General features: G+C 35.0%; 1 protein-coding gene across 2 annotated transcripts in view; it reads left to right on the top strand.

Moving 5' to 3' along the window:
- SGCZ (sarcoglycan zeta) overlaps window positions 1-8847 on the top strand; it is a 421202-nt gene extending 412355 nt beyond the window's left edge. The window contains exons 8-9 of one of the 2 annotated variants that reach the window (XM_064652798.1): window positions 4855-5008; window positions 5144-8847. In XM_064652798.1, coding sequence (XP_064508868.1) covers window positions 4855-5008; window positions 5144-5265 — 276 coding nt within the window. In that variant the 3' untranslated portion in view covers window positions 5266-8847. Of the gene's footprint in view, window positions 1-4854 lie in introns of both variants that reach the window. The other variant, XM_064652797.1, reaches the window with a different exon arrangement.
- Window positions 8848-15200: the final 6353 nt, after the last annotated feature.

The following is a 15200-nucleotide window of genomic DNA, read 5'->3' on the forward strand; positions in this document are numbered from 1 at the left end:
AATGCCTATAAATCCCAGCTTTTTCATTTAGATTTATCAACTTAACCTATCATCTGCTCTCTTGAGATGATTTAGGCAAGGACCCATTGGAGAACTTTTACCCCTGGCAGGTTTGTATCTCTGTAGGGCTTGTAAGAATATTTGATTTTTTACCTCATGCCTGTATCTTAGCCACTGATAGTTTGCTCCTTCAGTTTAGTTCTTTGGTTTGTAAATAATCTATATTTCTGACTTACCTTCCTCTCCCTCTCACTGTTCAGATTAACAATACAGTCTGATGAGCAAGTGACTTGCAGATCTTCATTAACAAAAAGTGCATATAGAAAGAGTGCAGTTCCTATCCTATGCCTTACAGGCTGATTCAGTTTGCTGCTTTAATTAGTCAGAAATCAGGTCTACTTTTAAATATTGTAGGGCTAATGTATTTTTCTCCATACTAAGATGCATGGGACAAAGCAGTGATCTGGGATTTCTAAACCTTAAGTATTTAGTGGGGATGATGCTGCTCAGTGCTCTGCTCTCTGTGAAATAACATTACTCTGAGTAGCTGCTGCCTTTTCAGTTTTGTAATTTCTCAATCTCCCACAATGCTTCAAGAATGGATAAAAGCTTTCATTCATGCCATTTATCTGCTGAGGTGTGAGACTCCCAAAAAGAACATGACTAGCCTGCATGGCCTCGATGAATGTGAAGTATTAAATGGCTTATCTAGTACCTTTCACAGCACAACAGATTAAAGAAAGACCACCTACACTGGCACTTCATTAACTGCTGTCATCTAGCTACAATGTTCTCTAGGAATATAATACTGTTTAATTTTTTGTCATGCCACTTCTTCCCTTCTGTTTGAACACCAGGCATAAAATGGTAAGTAGTTCAAATTTTGCTGATGTTGGAGGACTTTAAATCATGAATTTCAGTTTTTAGCAGATTGAAGGACAAGAAAGAGTATATCCTCAAATATTCACTAGGTTCTCTGAAACTCCTTATGTATTGGGCTACTATGATGATATATTTGGATCCATGGTTAACTAATAAATAGCAATGTTGCATCTCTAAATTTAGTCTTTTATTTATAACCTTGACAGCACAGGTACAGGGTAGATTTTAATAATGGCTTTAAACCATCTTTATTAATCCTCTTCATCTCAGGCTTCACCAGGGTGTAGCTATAGGAGTCTGATTAAATTGGACTCACTGCATCTGATATCACCCTCACAAGAAGCCAGTTCAGTTTTTCTTAGACACCATACCCTAGTATCCACATTGCTCACCAGATGTTCTGGGATGCATGCTGGGACAGGACTCACTAGCTGCCACTCAGGATTATGACACTAGATAAACCTGTATTGTTCTACACCACAGTGTTTGTAAGCTTGTAAGCACCAGTGGAAAAGGAGGCGCAGCTATGCTTATAAAGATCATTTCATTTAATGAGCAAAATAGCTGAGCTACATTAGCTACAAAATAGCTAATGCACATCAGAGCAAGGTGCTCTGGAATAAAGTCTTGGAGCAGTACACTACAGAACTTCTGCAATGACGGGTTGCAGAAGCATAGCTGTCCTCATGTAAACAAACTCAAAACATATTGAGCTCATAAAAATAATGACATTCAAGAGATTTTAATCTAGATCTTTGGCACATAGGCCCTCTGATTTTTTTGAGTTAATTTTTGTTTGAATCAAAACATGTCTTTTAGAAGCCATTTAATTTTGTTTTACAGATTTCTTATGATTCTTCCCCATCACCACTGAAGCTAAGCTGTTAAAATGGCCAGTCACACACTGCCAAAAGTACAGAGAGCTCATCTTGTATTGTTGTTGGATTTTCTTACATGTATGTCTTCTACATTGAAATGGTTTTTTTATATATAATATTCTAATGTCTCCAGCTTCTATTTTTTTTAATAAAGCCATAGAAATAGTCTTTTTCTTACCTTTTTTGATATTGCAGTTATATCAAGGTGTACTGGTTTTGGCTGGGATGGAAATTATTTTTTCACAGTGGCTAGTACAGGGCTGTGTTTTGAATTTATGCTGAACACAGGGTTGATAATATAGAGATGATTTTGTAATTGCTAGGCAGTGCTTTTCATACTACCACACCGGCAAGGAGGCTGGGGGTGCATGGGAAGCTGGGAGGAGACACAGCTGGGACAGGTGACCCAAACTGACCAAAGGGATATTCCATGGAATCATGCTCAGTATATAAAGTGGGGGGAAGAAGGAAGAAGCATAGGGGGACGTTTGAAATGATGGTGTTTGTCTTCCCAAGTCACTGTTAGACATGGTGGGGCCCTGCTTTCCTGGGAATGGTTGAACACCTGCCTGCCCTTGGGAAGCAGTGAATGAATTCCTTGTTTTGCTTTGCTTGCATATGTGGCTTTTGCTTTCCCTATTAAACTGTCTTTGTCTCAACCCATGAGATTTCCAGCTTTTACCCTTCTGATTCTCTTCTCAATCCTGCTGGTGGAAGAGTAAGCACTTGGCTGTGTGGTACATGGTTCTTGGCTGGGGTTAAGCCATGACACAGGGCTTGCTGAAAATCAGTATTAAAAGTCCAAAATGCTACTCATTTTTTTTTTTTTAATTTGAGCTCTAGTTGTTAAAAGTTAGCAAGAACTGTAGATTAAAAGTATATGACATTACTGGCTCCTGTTTGATATCCTATTGAGTTACTGTTGCAATTGAAAGTATTTTATCACAGTCATGCTCTGACATCAATTTTTGATCTTTCTCCAAGTACAGAACTATGCTGAGCACTATTCAATATAAAAGATATACTTACATAGAGATTGCACTGTTGAATGCTTCTGGATTTTTATGCAATGCTATTGATAACTCTACTGTTACTACTTTAATGATGGACCTGTTGCCATCCCCTTCATTCTTGATATGAGAAGTGAAAGAGTACTTTTTATTACTTGTCACTCCATTCTTAATATTATTATGTCCTTTGTTTCGTTACTACCTTTTACAAATTCCTAGCTTCTAGTTTGCTATTAAATTTTTGTCCTTATTCTGTTTACCATAGTTATTTTCACATTTACTCCTAGCTGAGCTGAATGTTTTTACATGTGTAATCTTTTTTTTTTTTTTTTAAGTTGTAATTCTAGCAGAACACTATTAAATTGTTCCCAACACCATCCACATTTCTTGAATTGAAACTATTTCTGCAGGGGTTATGACTCCTAATTATCTCAGGTCTATAATACTGGACTTTTCAAGCAGCACTGTGTGTATGCATGTCTAAATACATCGTTTCTTTGTTATATAAATTACAGAGCAAAGTTAATAATTTACTGCGTTTTGTGATCAATTCCTCTATCAATCACAATGTGAATTAAAGCAGCCATTGTGCCATGCAGATGTCATCTTTGCCTCTGAGATTCTCCCTTCCTGTCCCTTTTAGTGAAAATTTCCTCCCATGACGATATATTACTTCGGGAGCTGGAGAACTTGCTATGATGGAGGGTATATTGTTTGGATCTACTATCAGACTGTATTACCTTCAATTATTCCAATGATCCCAATGCTTCTGCTGTGGAGGGAAACATGACTATTTGTCAAACCCTCTACAGGATTTTATCCAGCCACTTTGGCTTTTTCCTAGCCTTCTATTCTTCACTTCTCTACAGCAGGGGCTCAGTAATGCTTCTGCACTGCATTGCTGCCATATACTACCAATTTTATAATAAAATAATACTTGTCTCCTGTAGAAAAAAAAGCAATATATGCCTTATCTCTCCAGGTTATTGACATGTACTGCCAAATTGTCGTATAATGTTGGTATAATGTGTCAAGTTGGCTTTGCTGATTTTCAATACCCTATAAAAACCACTATTAAGTATTTAAAGAACTCACCTTTTCCTAAGCTTCAAACTTTACCTGCAGAGCTTAAAGCCATTTTAATTTGTTACCTGTTTTCTAGAAGTCCCTAGTCTGCTCCTGAGATAATAACTGATCTTACTTTGGCTCTTATTTACTCTTTCCATAAATAAAACACAAATTCTGAGTAGCTGGACACTCATCTGTTTGTGGCAGTGGAAGACATGGGGTTTTCTGAAAATGTAAGTGTAAATATTGCAGAACTCAATAGAGATTCATGAATGCTACTGATATCTATAGTTTCATACTGACTCATGTAATTTCTAATGGAAGATTAAAAAAAAACACAACATTTTTTAATCGTATTCAATGTTCAGAAACAAATGGGAATATTTTGATGACCTTCCTAATAAGACTTTTACCCGAAATCTTTTCTCCTCTTAATTTAGGTCAAAGAAGCTCTTTATTTTGCGTATGACTCTGTAACCTTATTTAATTATTCTCTGGATGTAGCTATTGTTAAGCCCCTAAAATTTAGCACAGTTCAGCACATATTTCAGCTACTTACACTGGGGAATGTGTTTTAATATCGCTTCACACTTATTAAAATACAAATTATTCCAGAGCAAGGATATGGTGCTGCGACAAATGAATAAATTTTAATCACTTTAGTGTACAAGTGAACACTTTAGTGTACAAGTGAAAATTCAACCTATTCAAGAATATTGTCAAAATGTTTTTGTATGATAATGTTTGTACCTGAATAAACATGTTGGGTGAAGTAATTACTGTAATAATGACTACTAATGGGAAACAACTACACACAGATGAAAAACAGTAAATGTTGACAGCTTTTTTATTTCTAAAAAGAATAACTTCTAATATATCTTTCTGATACTTCTAATAAAATATTTCTAAAATTTTAAATATATTTCTAAAAAATCATGACTCCTTCAAAACACTTTTTAAAAATATATCTCAATGCTGAAAGAAATTTACTTACCTTTTTTTTCTCCCTCTTCTAGATATTTTTAAATGCAGACACAATCCGCCTGGGAAATCTACCAATGGGGTCCTTTTCCTCCTCCTCCTCCTCCTCCTCTTCCTTCTCCTCCTCCTCCTCACCCAGCTCTTCAGCTCCTCGCCAGACTATCTATGAGCTCTGCGTCTGTCCCAATGGTAAACTTTACCTGTCCCCAGCAGGAGCAGGCTCCACATGTCAATCCAGTAGCAACATCTGCTTGTGGAGCTAGAATGACTCCATTTTATCCTCACACCAGAATAGCCTTTGGTTACTATCCCTCTGCTTCACAGTTCTGCTCGGTTTCCCTTGTGACAAGTTCAACGCTTCAAAAGGCCTGCAGAGCAACTTCTTCCAGTGTAAGCAGGAATACAGCGCTGCCTTCTCTTGTGGTGTGTGGTGCCACTCAACATAGAGATGGGAGTGACATGTTCAGAAATAAATGTATTCTTCATCAGGAAACCTAGAACACAAAATCACCTTTTTTTCCAAAAGGGACAATAACACAGGTGCCTTTGCTACTTGAAGTGAAGCACATAGTTTTAGATTTTTGCAGGACCTGGATATGAACTGCACATAAATATATATATATAGTACATAAATTTGCCCAGAATATGATGTTGAGATGAATTGGTTCCCTCTGTATGATAAATAACTTTACTGTCTAAAAGCACAATTTTCCATTCATCTTTTTGGATGTAAACTTTTATCCCTGAATTTTAAAATTTTGAAGCATTGTGTGATGCTTGCTTTATTACACAAATTCAGTAAATGATTTTTAATACAAAAAGAGACAGAATCCCTCCCTGAGTTTGGTTTCTTTAAATATGTGTTGTTACTCTTTGTCTACCAAGTCTAGGGTTTTATACACTAGGTAAATTTTGGAAGTGCTCAGCAATATTACCTTTCAAAGTTAAAAAAATGTATGCTCCTGTTTGTCAGATCTGAATGACCTTATATAATATTTTCATGGCTACTGCATGTGAAGTGATTTCTTTAAGTAAAACATACAATTTCTGGAAAAGAAAAACAGGGTAAAGAAGGAAATTCTGATATGTTTGTTGATCAGTGTATTGCTCTTCACAGGATACTTGTAATTGGCAAATATAAAAACCAAGAGAGAAATCTTCAAGGGTTCACCTTATCCATTTTCTGGCTATGTCTAACTGCTGCCATTTGAACACAGTAAAAATATTGGTACTAATGTAACATGGGATACTGAGAAGCAGTGCACTAACAACTTGTATGACATTCACATTTATTATTCTCTTTTGTTTATCATCTGCTGCTAAGGTTTCAAAGTCATAGTAACATATATAAAACCACATATTAAACAATATTCAGTATTAAAAAGTATGTTGATATTACACTGACTTTATCAGGTCTGTGTTTAAAATATGCAGCCACATTTGCACTCAAAGCTCACTACTGACTTTCTTTTTTGACAAACCTCATGACAGATTTCTTTGTTGTGTCAATGTTTGGCTTGACTGGTAATTGAAATATTATGAAAAATGCTTTGGTATACTGCTGGTAAATTTGTTCGCAACATTGATTAACAAGAGTATCTTGAAACTTGCAGAACCCAGGAATGTAAAACAGTATAAAAATGCTTCCTATTGTGGAAGATGACTTGATTACATGAGGTAAGTGAGCTTTTTAATTCTATGCTTTAAATTACATCACCTAGCTTGTAGTTTTAGAGGCTTCTGAATGTAAGATCATAAATGAAATGACAGCTTTTGCAAAGTAATTCTAAAGTCAAGGCAGACAGTGCAAGGTGGGTATTTGTATGCAATTCTTTTTCTTAGAGAAAAAAATGAAAACGGGCAAACTAATACTATGATTGCCTTTGCATTTTATTACCACCTAATTAGGTTGATTTTGTTTTCACTTCAGATGAAATTCACTCCTATGCAGAAGACCAACACAGGACATGTCAATGGCTTGACTGGTGCTTGCCTTATCTTTGGCCCTCTTCAGAGGTGTGAATTTCACCCCATAGCAAGAATTCTGTATTTGCAGTTTTTACCAGCTAAATTAAAATTTCAAATTGATTATTTTACCACTTCAAAAGAATACCATTAACAGCTGATTTATTTTTTATTTTTTTGAGAATTTTATTTCTGGAAAGAAAATATATTAGAAAATATTGCAAGAAAATGTATTAGAACATGAGGATTTTTAGTGAGAGGGACAAAAAGAGATACAGATGGCAAAGAAGATGACAATAAAAGATTAGAAAGTGTAGCCATACAATACACACTTAAAACTGTAGGGATATAGATGTCTTTTTCTTATGTACACAAGTAATAGAATGGTAGTGTGAGAGTGATGGTTAAATAGTATTTCAGGAGGAAAAGTATATAGATATGTATGAGGGCACATATTATCTGTGCCCTCATCATTATCTATGCACACCTACATACACCTATTGCTGAAAAGATGAACAAACATATTATAGTGACTAATCTATTTGGTGAATTAAAATATGGCTTCTTACAATATAAATAGCCTAAGGCTTTTTTTTCCCCCTTAAATAAACCCGTGGAATGGCTTGCAGATATTTTGTCATGAATTCTCTTCTGAAAAACTCTTGTTTGTTTGCTTTTTACCTTATGTGATTACTTACCTGTTATACGTATAAAAAAGGTTTCTACTCACTGGATGGAAAGACCCAACCTTTATAAATTTTACACAACTTGGGTGGAATGGGCAGGTACAAAAAAAAATCTTTTTTTACTAGCTTATTTTAACAACCAGACTGGAATAATTTCCCACTTAGTATGAAGAAAACTCAGAGCAGATATGTGGATGGTGCATTGGACTCCACAAAATCAAGTAAGTCCACATAGCTCTTCACTGTCAGGATATTCTTTATTGGAATCCCTTCAGTCTGAAGCAGAGAGTATTTAAGAGCTTCACCAACCAATTAGGTAGCATAACAAGTTCTCATAGTGTCTCAGTATTGTGGTGAATTTCATAATATCAATGTTTTACTTTAGATTCATCAAAAACTGTAAGAAGGGAAAAAAATCAGTTTTTATTTTAAAAAGTATTTCTAGCCCACATGATTTCAGGGATTATTGCAAAAGTGATTTAATGGACTTACAGAACTAAAAATTTAGAATACCATCCTTATGGCTGCAATGAAATATATGAAAAGACCTTATTGGCTACAGGAATTTAATATATATCATAGATTAACCTCCTGTAAAAAATCTGTGTCATGATATTATAGGATACTGTCTCTTTCTTGTTTAAAAAAAAAAAAAGAGAAAAATAAAAGCATCAGCCAACCTCTCTGAGCACTGTTATGGTTTTGTATAGCAGTTCATACATCGTTTAAGTGTTAAGACCAAAGACTGACACTTCTATTATATCTAACACTATGACACTGCTGTTTCTACTAATTCTGTTGGAATGAAGAGATGAGAAGTTGTAATTACAACATGAAATTGTAACATAGTTTAGATTTGTGCAGCATTTTGAGCTGTAGACTGTCAATTTTTTCCAGAGTTTAAATTTTTTGTCAGTGTGTTGCAATTACCTTACTGTTCATGCATAGGGGTATCTTTTGGTAAAAACAAAGGAGTATGTATTCCAAAACTTGCCAAGACATTCTTTCAACTGAAGTTATACTGGTTTGCTTACAAAAGAGTGGCTTGACTGGATAACAGAACTCACTTTAAATCATTTTGAATGCAGGAGGCTATTAAGTCTGGATTGAAGATACAGCCATAAATGTCTAGAAGGATTTAATGAAGGATGTTTAAGATATTCGGTTGCTAACATAATGTATTTCTTAGGGGTTTTTTTTGTTTTACTTTGTTTTTAGATTCTAAATAATTGCTAAATAAAAAACAAATTAAAAACCCACAAACGAGACTGGAATTGTTATCAGCTGATTTACTGTAATGTACATGAAAGTTGGATTAAAGTTTGAGTGTCATATTGTTTCTATCAGTACTCAGTAAAGGTCTGCTAACCATTTTTGTTTTGTAACCTTCATGTTAATGATTTTCTTGTGTATATAAATATATATAAAAAGATGGAAACTATTTTCTTACACATACTATGCAATATGTTTGTAGAACTGCAATATTACCAAAATTACAAAAGCTGTGCTTTTGTACTCTCTTGCTTTATGTAAAACAGATCTTTTTTTTATTCAATGGACTGTCAATCTTAGAATTGTGGATAATGTTATTCAAAAGCAGTATACTAAAATTTTAAGATTTTTTATTTTCTTTCCTTGGATTTTTTTGTTTTATGAAAATAATAGCAAGGTTTTGGAAGTTGGAAATTGCTTTTTCTTGGAAAGCTAGAACTTTTACAGCATGTAATTAATGCTGTCAGTTTAAAATGTCTCCTGTTCTTCTTTTGTTTGGTCTTAGCGTTTTCATCTTGTGCTACTATATAACCATAAATAAATGTAATAGATTAAATAGAAAACTTATAAGAACTAATTTCAAGAAAATCAAGCAGGAAACCTTCTAAGGGTGAGAGGAAGATATAGAGTAGCCAGTGAGAAACTTTTAAGTTTTCTCTATATTTTTATTTGATAGATTTTATTTTTGGTAGTTTGTGTTTCCTTGCTTCTGTCTACATTAGCAGCATGGTAATAGCTTTAATTTGTTTTTCAATAGCTTTGTCCTCACACACAGAGTATAGTAGAGTTTTATTTCAAGTTTTTTTTGAAAACAACAGACACTGCATTTAAATGCAGTACTTATGTTAAGAAAATCCAATTTTAAAAAAGTATAGGCTTTATTTCTACATCAGCGTTAGTAAAGTCCTCAAGCAGAAGTCCTATGAGGAGAGGCTGAGGGAGCTGGGGCTGTTCAGCCTAGAGAAGAGGAGGCTCAGGGGAGACCTCATCACTCTCTACAACCACCTGACAGGAGGTTGTAGCCAGGTGGAGGTTGGTCTCTTTTCCCAGGCAACTATCAGCAAGACAAACGGGCATGGTCTCAAGTTGTGCCAGGGGAGGTTTAGGTTAGATATTAGAAAGAATTTCTTTACAGAGAGGGTGATCAGACATTGGAGTGGGCTGCCCAGGGAAGTGTTGGATTCTCCGTCCCTGGAGATTTCTAAAAAGAGACTGGATGTGGCACTTAGTGCCATGGCCTAGTAACCACAGTGGTAGTGGATCAAGAGTTGGACTTGATAATCTTAGAGGTCCCTTCCAACCCAGCTGATTCTACGATTCTGTCATTCTATGAAAGTCAAAATTATGGTGCTGCATCTCATCTACCATGAAAGCATATTACACTGTTCAAGTTCCTTTGTATCTTGCCAGAATAAGGTTACGCTGTATGTTTATGTTTGAACTGCAGCAGTTTACAAGCCACTTGACAACTACACAGTCATGTAAGAGGTCTTGCAGTGATGTCACTAATGCAAACAAACCCCCTCTGTTTAAAATGGGTAGTGTCAGTTCTGGTAATAGCACAGCCTTGCACAAAGCTCTGGCAAAAAGCAAGGTGATCATGTGGGTGGTTTGATTGCACTGAGCTCCTTGGTGCCACATTACAATTTCAGCATTATGCACAGTAGCCAGACAGCAGCTAGGTTCACAAGGCGTAAAAGGTAAATGATAATTTTTGTACAGGACCCACAATTTTATAGAACTGTCAGTAGTATAGGTCCTGATAAGTCTCAAGTGACTAAAACACAATAGCTGATACAGCAAGAAAAATTATTCTTAGCCATTTTACTCAGGCTTGGACTAGTCTCAAGTGACTAAAACACAATAGCTGATACAGCAAGAAAAATTATTCTTAGCCATTTTACTCAGGCTTGGACTAGTCCAATCTGGGGAAACCTACTGGCGGTAACAGATAAATGGAAGAGATAGGGAAAGAAAATCCACCATAAACATTTTGTTGATTCGATACAGCCCACACTGAGACTAAAATTTAATACAAGCTCTCTGTGTAAAAGAAGGTCTCTTCTGAAACTCTCAGCTGAGCTTTAGGTTATGCTGTTTGAATTTGAAAGTATTATTTGATCTTTAACCAATACATTTCTTACATAGGCTAGGACCAAGTAAAGTTTCAGAAGAGCTGAGATAAAAGCTTATATTGTATATCTGGTCCAATTAGAGTCAATTAACTACAATTGAGTTTGGCCCACTTAACTGAAAATAAAAAAAAATTTTGAAATCAGAATGTTTTGCTGAGTTTTGGGAAAAGTTTAAGTGCAGTCCACTTTTTTAAGGAGTGTCTAGCTCAACCAGTGTCTCCAATTCTGATGTGCTTAAGCAGTGAGAGTAATTTATATTACAAAAGTTGGCCTCTGACCTAATCAACTTCATTTAATACATGACTTGATCTGAGAAATAAAGATGGCTTTTAGTCACATGCATACCTCCTTGTTTGTGATATCCCTGAGGGAGAAGTCCAGCTTCCAGCATCATCTAGAGTGCAATGAAAAATAGGATTTAGGCATTAGGGAAGCATTACTGAAGCCAAGATGTGTTGTTTTCTGTGCTTTATGATATTATGACAGCTTGCATACAGTCATTCTTTGCCACTAAGAGATCTGCATTCTAGCACAATAACGTATTTCAAAGTATATTTTCCAGAACTATTCTGAAAAAAAACCAACATTGCTTTCTTTCTAGGTGAGGTTTACTTGTCCCAAACGCTGCAGCGGTTAGTGAAAGTGAAATCCTCCTCCTTAACTCCCTCCCACTCTTAACTCTTCAGCTGAGCTTCAGTTGTCCCCTTAGCGTTCTCCTTTCTTCATAAATAATGAAAGAATAGACAACAAAAAGAATTTAGCTATCTCTTTATCAGGGTCCTTCCTGTGTGACTTACTGGAACTGTATCGAAAGGAAAGTTTCTATCAAAGAGGAAGATTATTTGCTTTGTGACAACAGAAGTTACATAAGAAGGAAAACAAACACAGGTAAATATCAATTTTAGTCTGACTTCCTAGAAGAAACTTACTAGTGTGAAAGTTTTTAGACTATAGACTTCTTAATAACTTTTAATTTCTCAGAAGTTTTGTAATTCGTTGAATTTATTTAAAATACCATAAAATAAATATGCAAACCATGCTATCCTCTTACATTTTAGATAAGGAATATAATGGAAAATAGAAAAGGAAGCACTGAGTTCATCATTTGTCCCTCTCTACTAATGCACTTATTTACTTTTTCAAATTTGAAAGTACAAAACAGAGCTAAAATGTTAAATAGTATATAGATAACTATTAAAAACCCTGCTAATAATGGAATGTTCCTTTAGTTTATGACTGACATTCTTCTTCATCCTAGGTAAATTAATGCTCTAATTCCTTTTACAGTGGCATGCCTTTCTGTTGTTTGTGTGATCTTTGGGAGATAGGAAGCCCCTGATGAAAAAGGTAATAGAATATCTATACAGTACTAGAAGAACCAACAGTGATAGTATTTCCCATCCTACAGTAGAACTGAACAAGATGTGGGGGCATTTACTCATCTAAGGAGAGAGGGCCTTCTGCAGTAGTTTTATATTGTGAAGAAAATAGTCAGGATGCTTTCCAGATCTGTATTCCCCAGGGTGACTAAGACACAGCATTGCAATAACTTTTGATGGACAGACAGAAAGGCAGTGAGTTTTTTTGGTCTGCATGGGAACAGGTAGGACAGTGGTACATGAAACCTACCTGAAAGAAAGAGCTGAAAATAGGCCAGTACAGTAGGGAGGATTCAAACACTGGTTAAGAAAATAGGAAATTCTGACAAATTCTGTGTCTTTGAATTAGGCTTTAAATGTTCACTAAAAGTTTATGCAAAAAAAAATTGCCTGTGACTTTGTACTGTGTATTTCTAAAATGCATCATTAACATTAGCATAATTTTTCCTCTGCAAATTGTTCCCACTTCTAACTGCAGGTAGTACTTTGACTCCCCCACAAGGAGAGCTCCAAACAATTGTGCAGTCTTCACTCGTTTGTCAAAACCACTTTAACAGGTTACGAGATGTCCAAAATGAGCGATAAAAGAAAATGATAAAAAAATCTACTGCCACTGCCTTTTCATATTTCAGTACAGTGTTTTGCTCACAGTCGAGGAGTTACACTGGTTCTGAAAGCAATAGATTCAATATTCCTGATCTTCCCAGTCACTTTTAAAGAGGCTCTGCAGACCATGCTGCTTCCCTTCCCTTCTCCACAAGAGAGTAACTTAGGGGAAATAATTCTTCCCACTGGGTTTGGACTTGATTTTTGTTGCATGGTGACTTACCTTAGATCCCTATTTTTTAAGTGTAAAGGGGAGAGAAAAATCTCATGGCAGCTGCTAAAACTGAGATTATTAATTGGGGCAGGGAGTAGGTTATTGCTTGAGATAATCATTACTGTTATGGTTGAACAAAATGCAGGAGGAGAAAGAGAGCATACAAAGAAAAAGAATGGAAAGAGGAAAAAGAGACAAAGAGTGCTATTAGAACAGCTTTACAGCTTAAAGGGGAAGAAAATTATTTTGTGTTAAAATCCCTCTTTACCATTCTTTTTCAAATATATCATGCCAAAGTGCAGGGAGCAGAGGAAAAGCTTCAGGATAACATTGTTTCAGAAACCATTTTCAAGATCAGAAATATACTATTCAAAGGAATAAGACAGTACAAACAACATCAGAAAATTTCTATTGCTACTCTAGCCATGATGAGAGGCAGAGCTGTGGAAGCTATAAGCTGTGGAAGCTATAATCTATGGAAACTATATAGAAAACAGAACGTTTTATGTACAAAAGGACAGTCCTGGAAGAAGAAGGGAGTCATTGAGGCTTACATTAGCCTAGCTGAACAAGAATTAGAAAATAGCGAATAGTCTATAGGTTGGTGAGGGTTTGTTTGTTTGTTTGTTTGTTTGAGGATATTTTTAATAAGAAATATTCTGGAGTGTAAGGTATTCTCTTATTTCTCTTTCCTCTTCTACTCTCTTTTTTTTTTTTTTCCCTCAAACAGCATCTGGGAGAAAGCATTGACTTCTGCTGTGATTTGTTTCACAGTACTCAAGAAACATATATACATATATAAAAATAGATAATGAAACAGGGCTACTTACAAGCATTTTGGAAACAACAGCAGCTTTCTAGTTTTATGAAAGGTTGATCCATCAGCTAAAGAATGGGACTGATGAAAGCACATGTTTGTGTTCAAGGTTTTTAAGCACATTTATGTCTGCCCATATCACATTTCGCAGTTTTCAAGCCCAGATGAGTCCTCTTATATCACTGTGTAAAGAAATAGTTTATATCTCTGCTTATGAATTAGATCCTATGCAGTGCAAATTTGACATAAATGTATTTATTCCCTATGATGACTATTGGCAGCTCATCTTCAAGTTTCCTAGCATAAACTGCTGGACTATAGTAGACCTACTAAAATTCTGATCTTAAACTCGTGGTACTTCTAATTTTATTTGGGAAAGTCTAGGACATCATACCAATCTTTTCAACAGGGCTATGATAATAAATGTCTCTTCTCATGCATGTTAGCATACATTTGTGAGCAAGTCACCACAGGTTTAAGCAGATTCCTGAAGATGCTTCCTAAAATGATTTCTTTACCTCCAGTTTCCAAAATCTTGCATGGCTTTAATATAATGTGGGGTTTTATCTTTTTGTTTAACTATAGTACATTATGTACTTTTTAAGAGATTTAAATTATATATCTAAACCACAAAACACTATTAATGGCCATATGTTCATGAGAACTGAAAGGGAAAAATACATTTAAATCATATTGTGTCACATTTTACAGAGCAGTATAATTTCACTTGATTTAGGCAATTTTCCTATCTATTTTTAGGAAACCTAACAAGCAAACATTTAATTAAATTTGACACTGTACAGAATGCCTAAGAAATATTGTTTTAGTTAGACTATTGCAATGGCAAAGTATTTACATTCCAAAGAAAAATTTCTAAATGGTGTATTATTCCCTTTTAGAAGTAAATAATGTATTATCATGTTGTGAAGTATGACAAGTTAAGTTATATCAATTTTTAAATAAATGTAAATAAAATTCTTTAGTATAAACTTCTGTGAATGTGCACTGTCAATTTATTGAACTTTTCTAGTAACATAATTAATATGGAAAATAAGCAACATGCTAACACTTTTCATATTTTATGTTGTTTCCCATTGTCTCGCATATCCTTTGTGTAAGTGGGATATACTTTTCTATGTTTTTTTGTGCCAAGTTCATATATTTTTGGTCTATTATCTAATGCATATGAGCTTGTCCTTTGGGTTTATTTTTCCTGAATGCTGTTTTGTCACTACACTTAACATTTAGGTCAAACTCATCCAAAGCTCTGAATATGTATTTAACTGTAAGTATGTCATTCCAGTAAA

Source organism: Pseudopipra pipra, chromosome 4 (assembly GCF_036250125.1).
Source record: "Pseudopipra pipra isolate bDixPip1 chromosome 4, bDixPip1.hap1, whole genome shotgun sequence".
NCBI classification, from domain to species: Eukaryota; Metazoa; Chordata; class Aves; order Passeriformes; family Pipridae; genus Pseudopipra; species Pseudopipra pipra.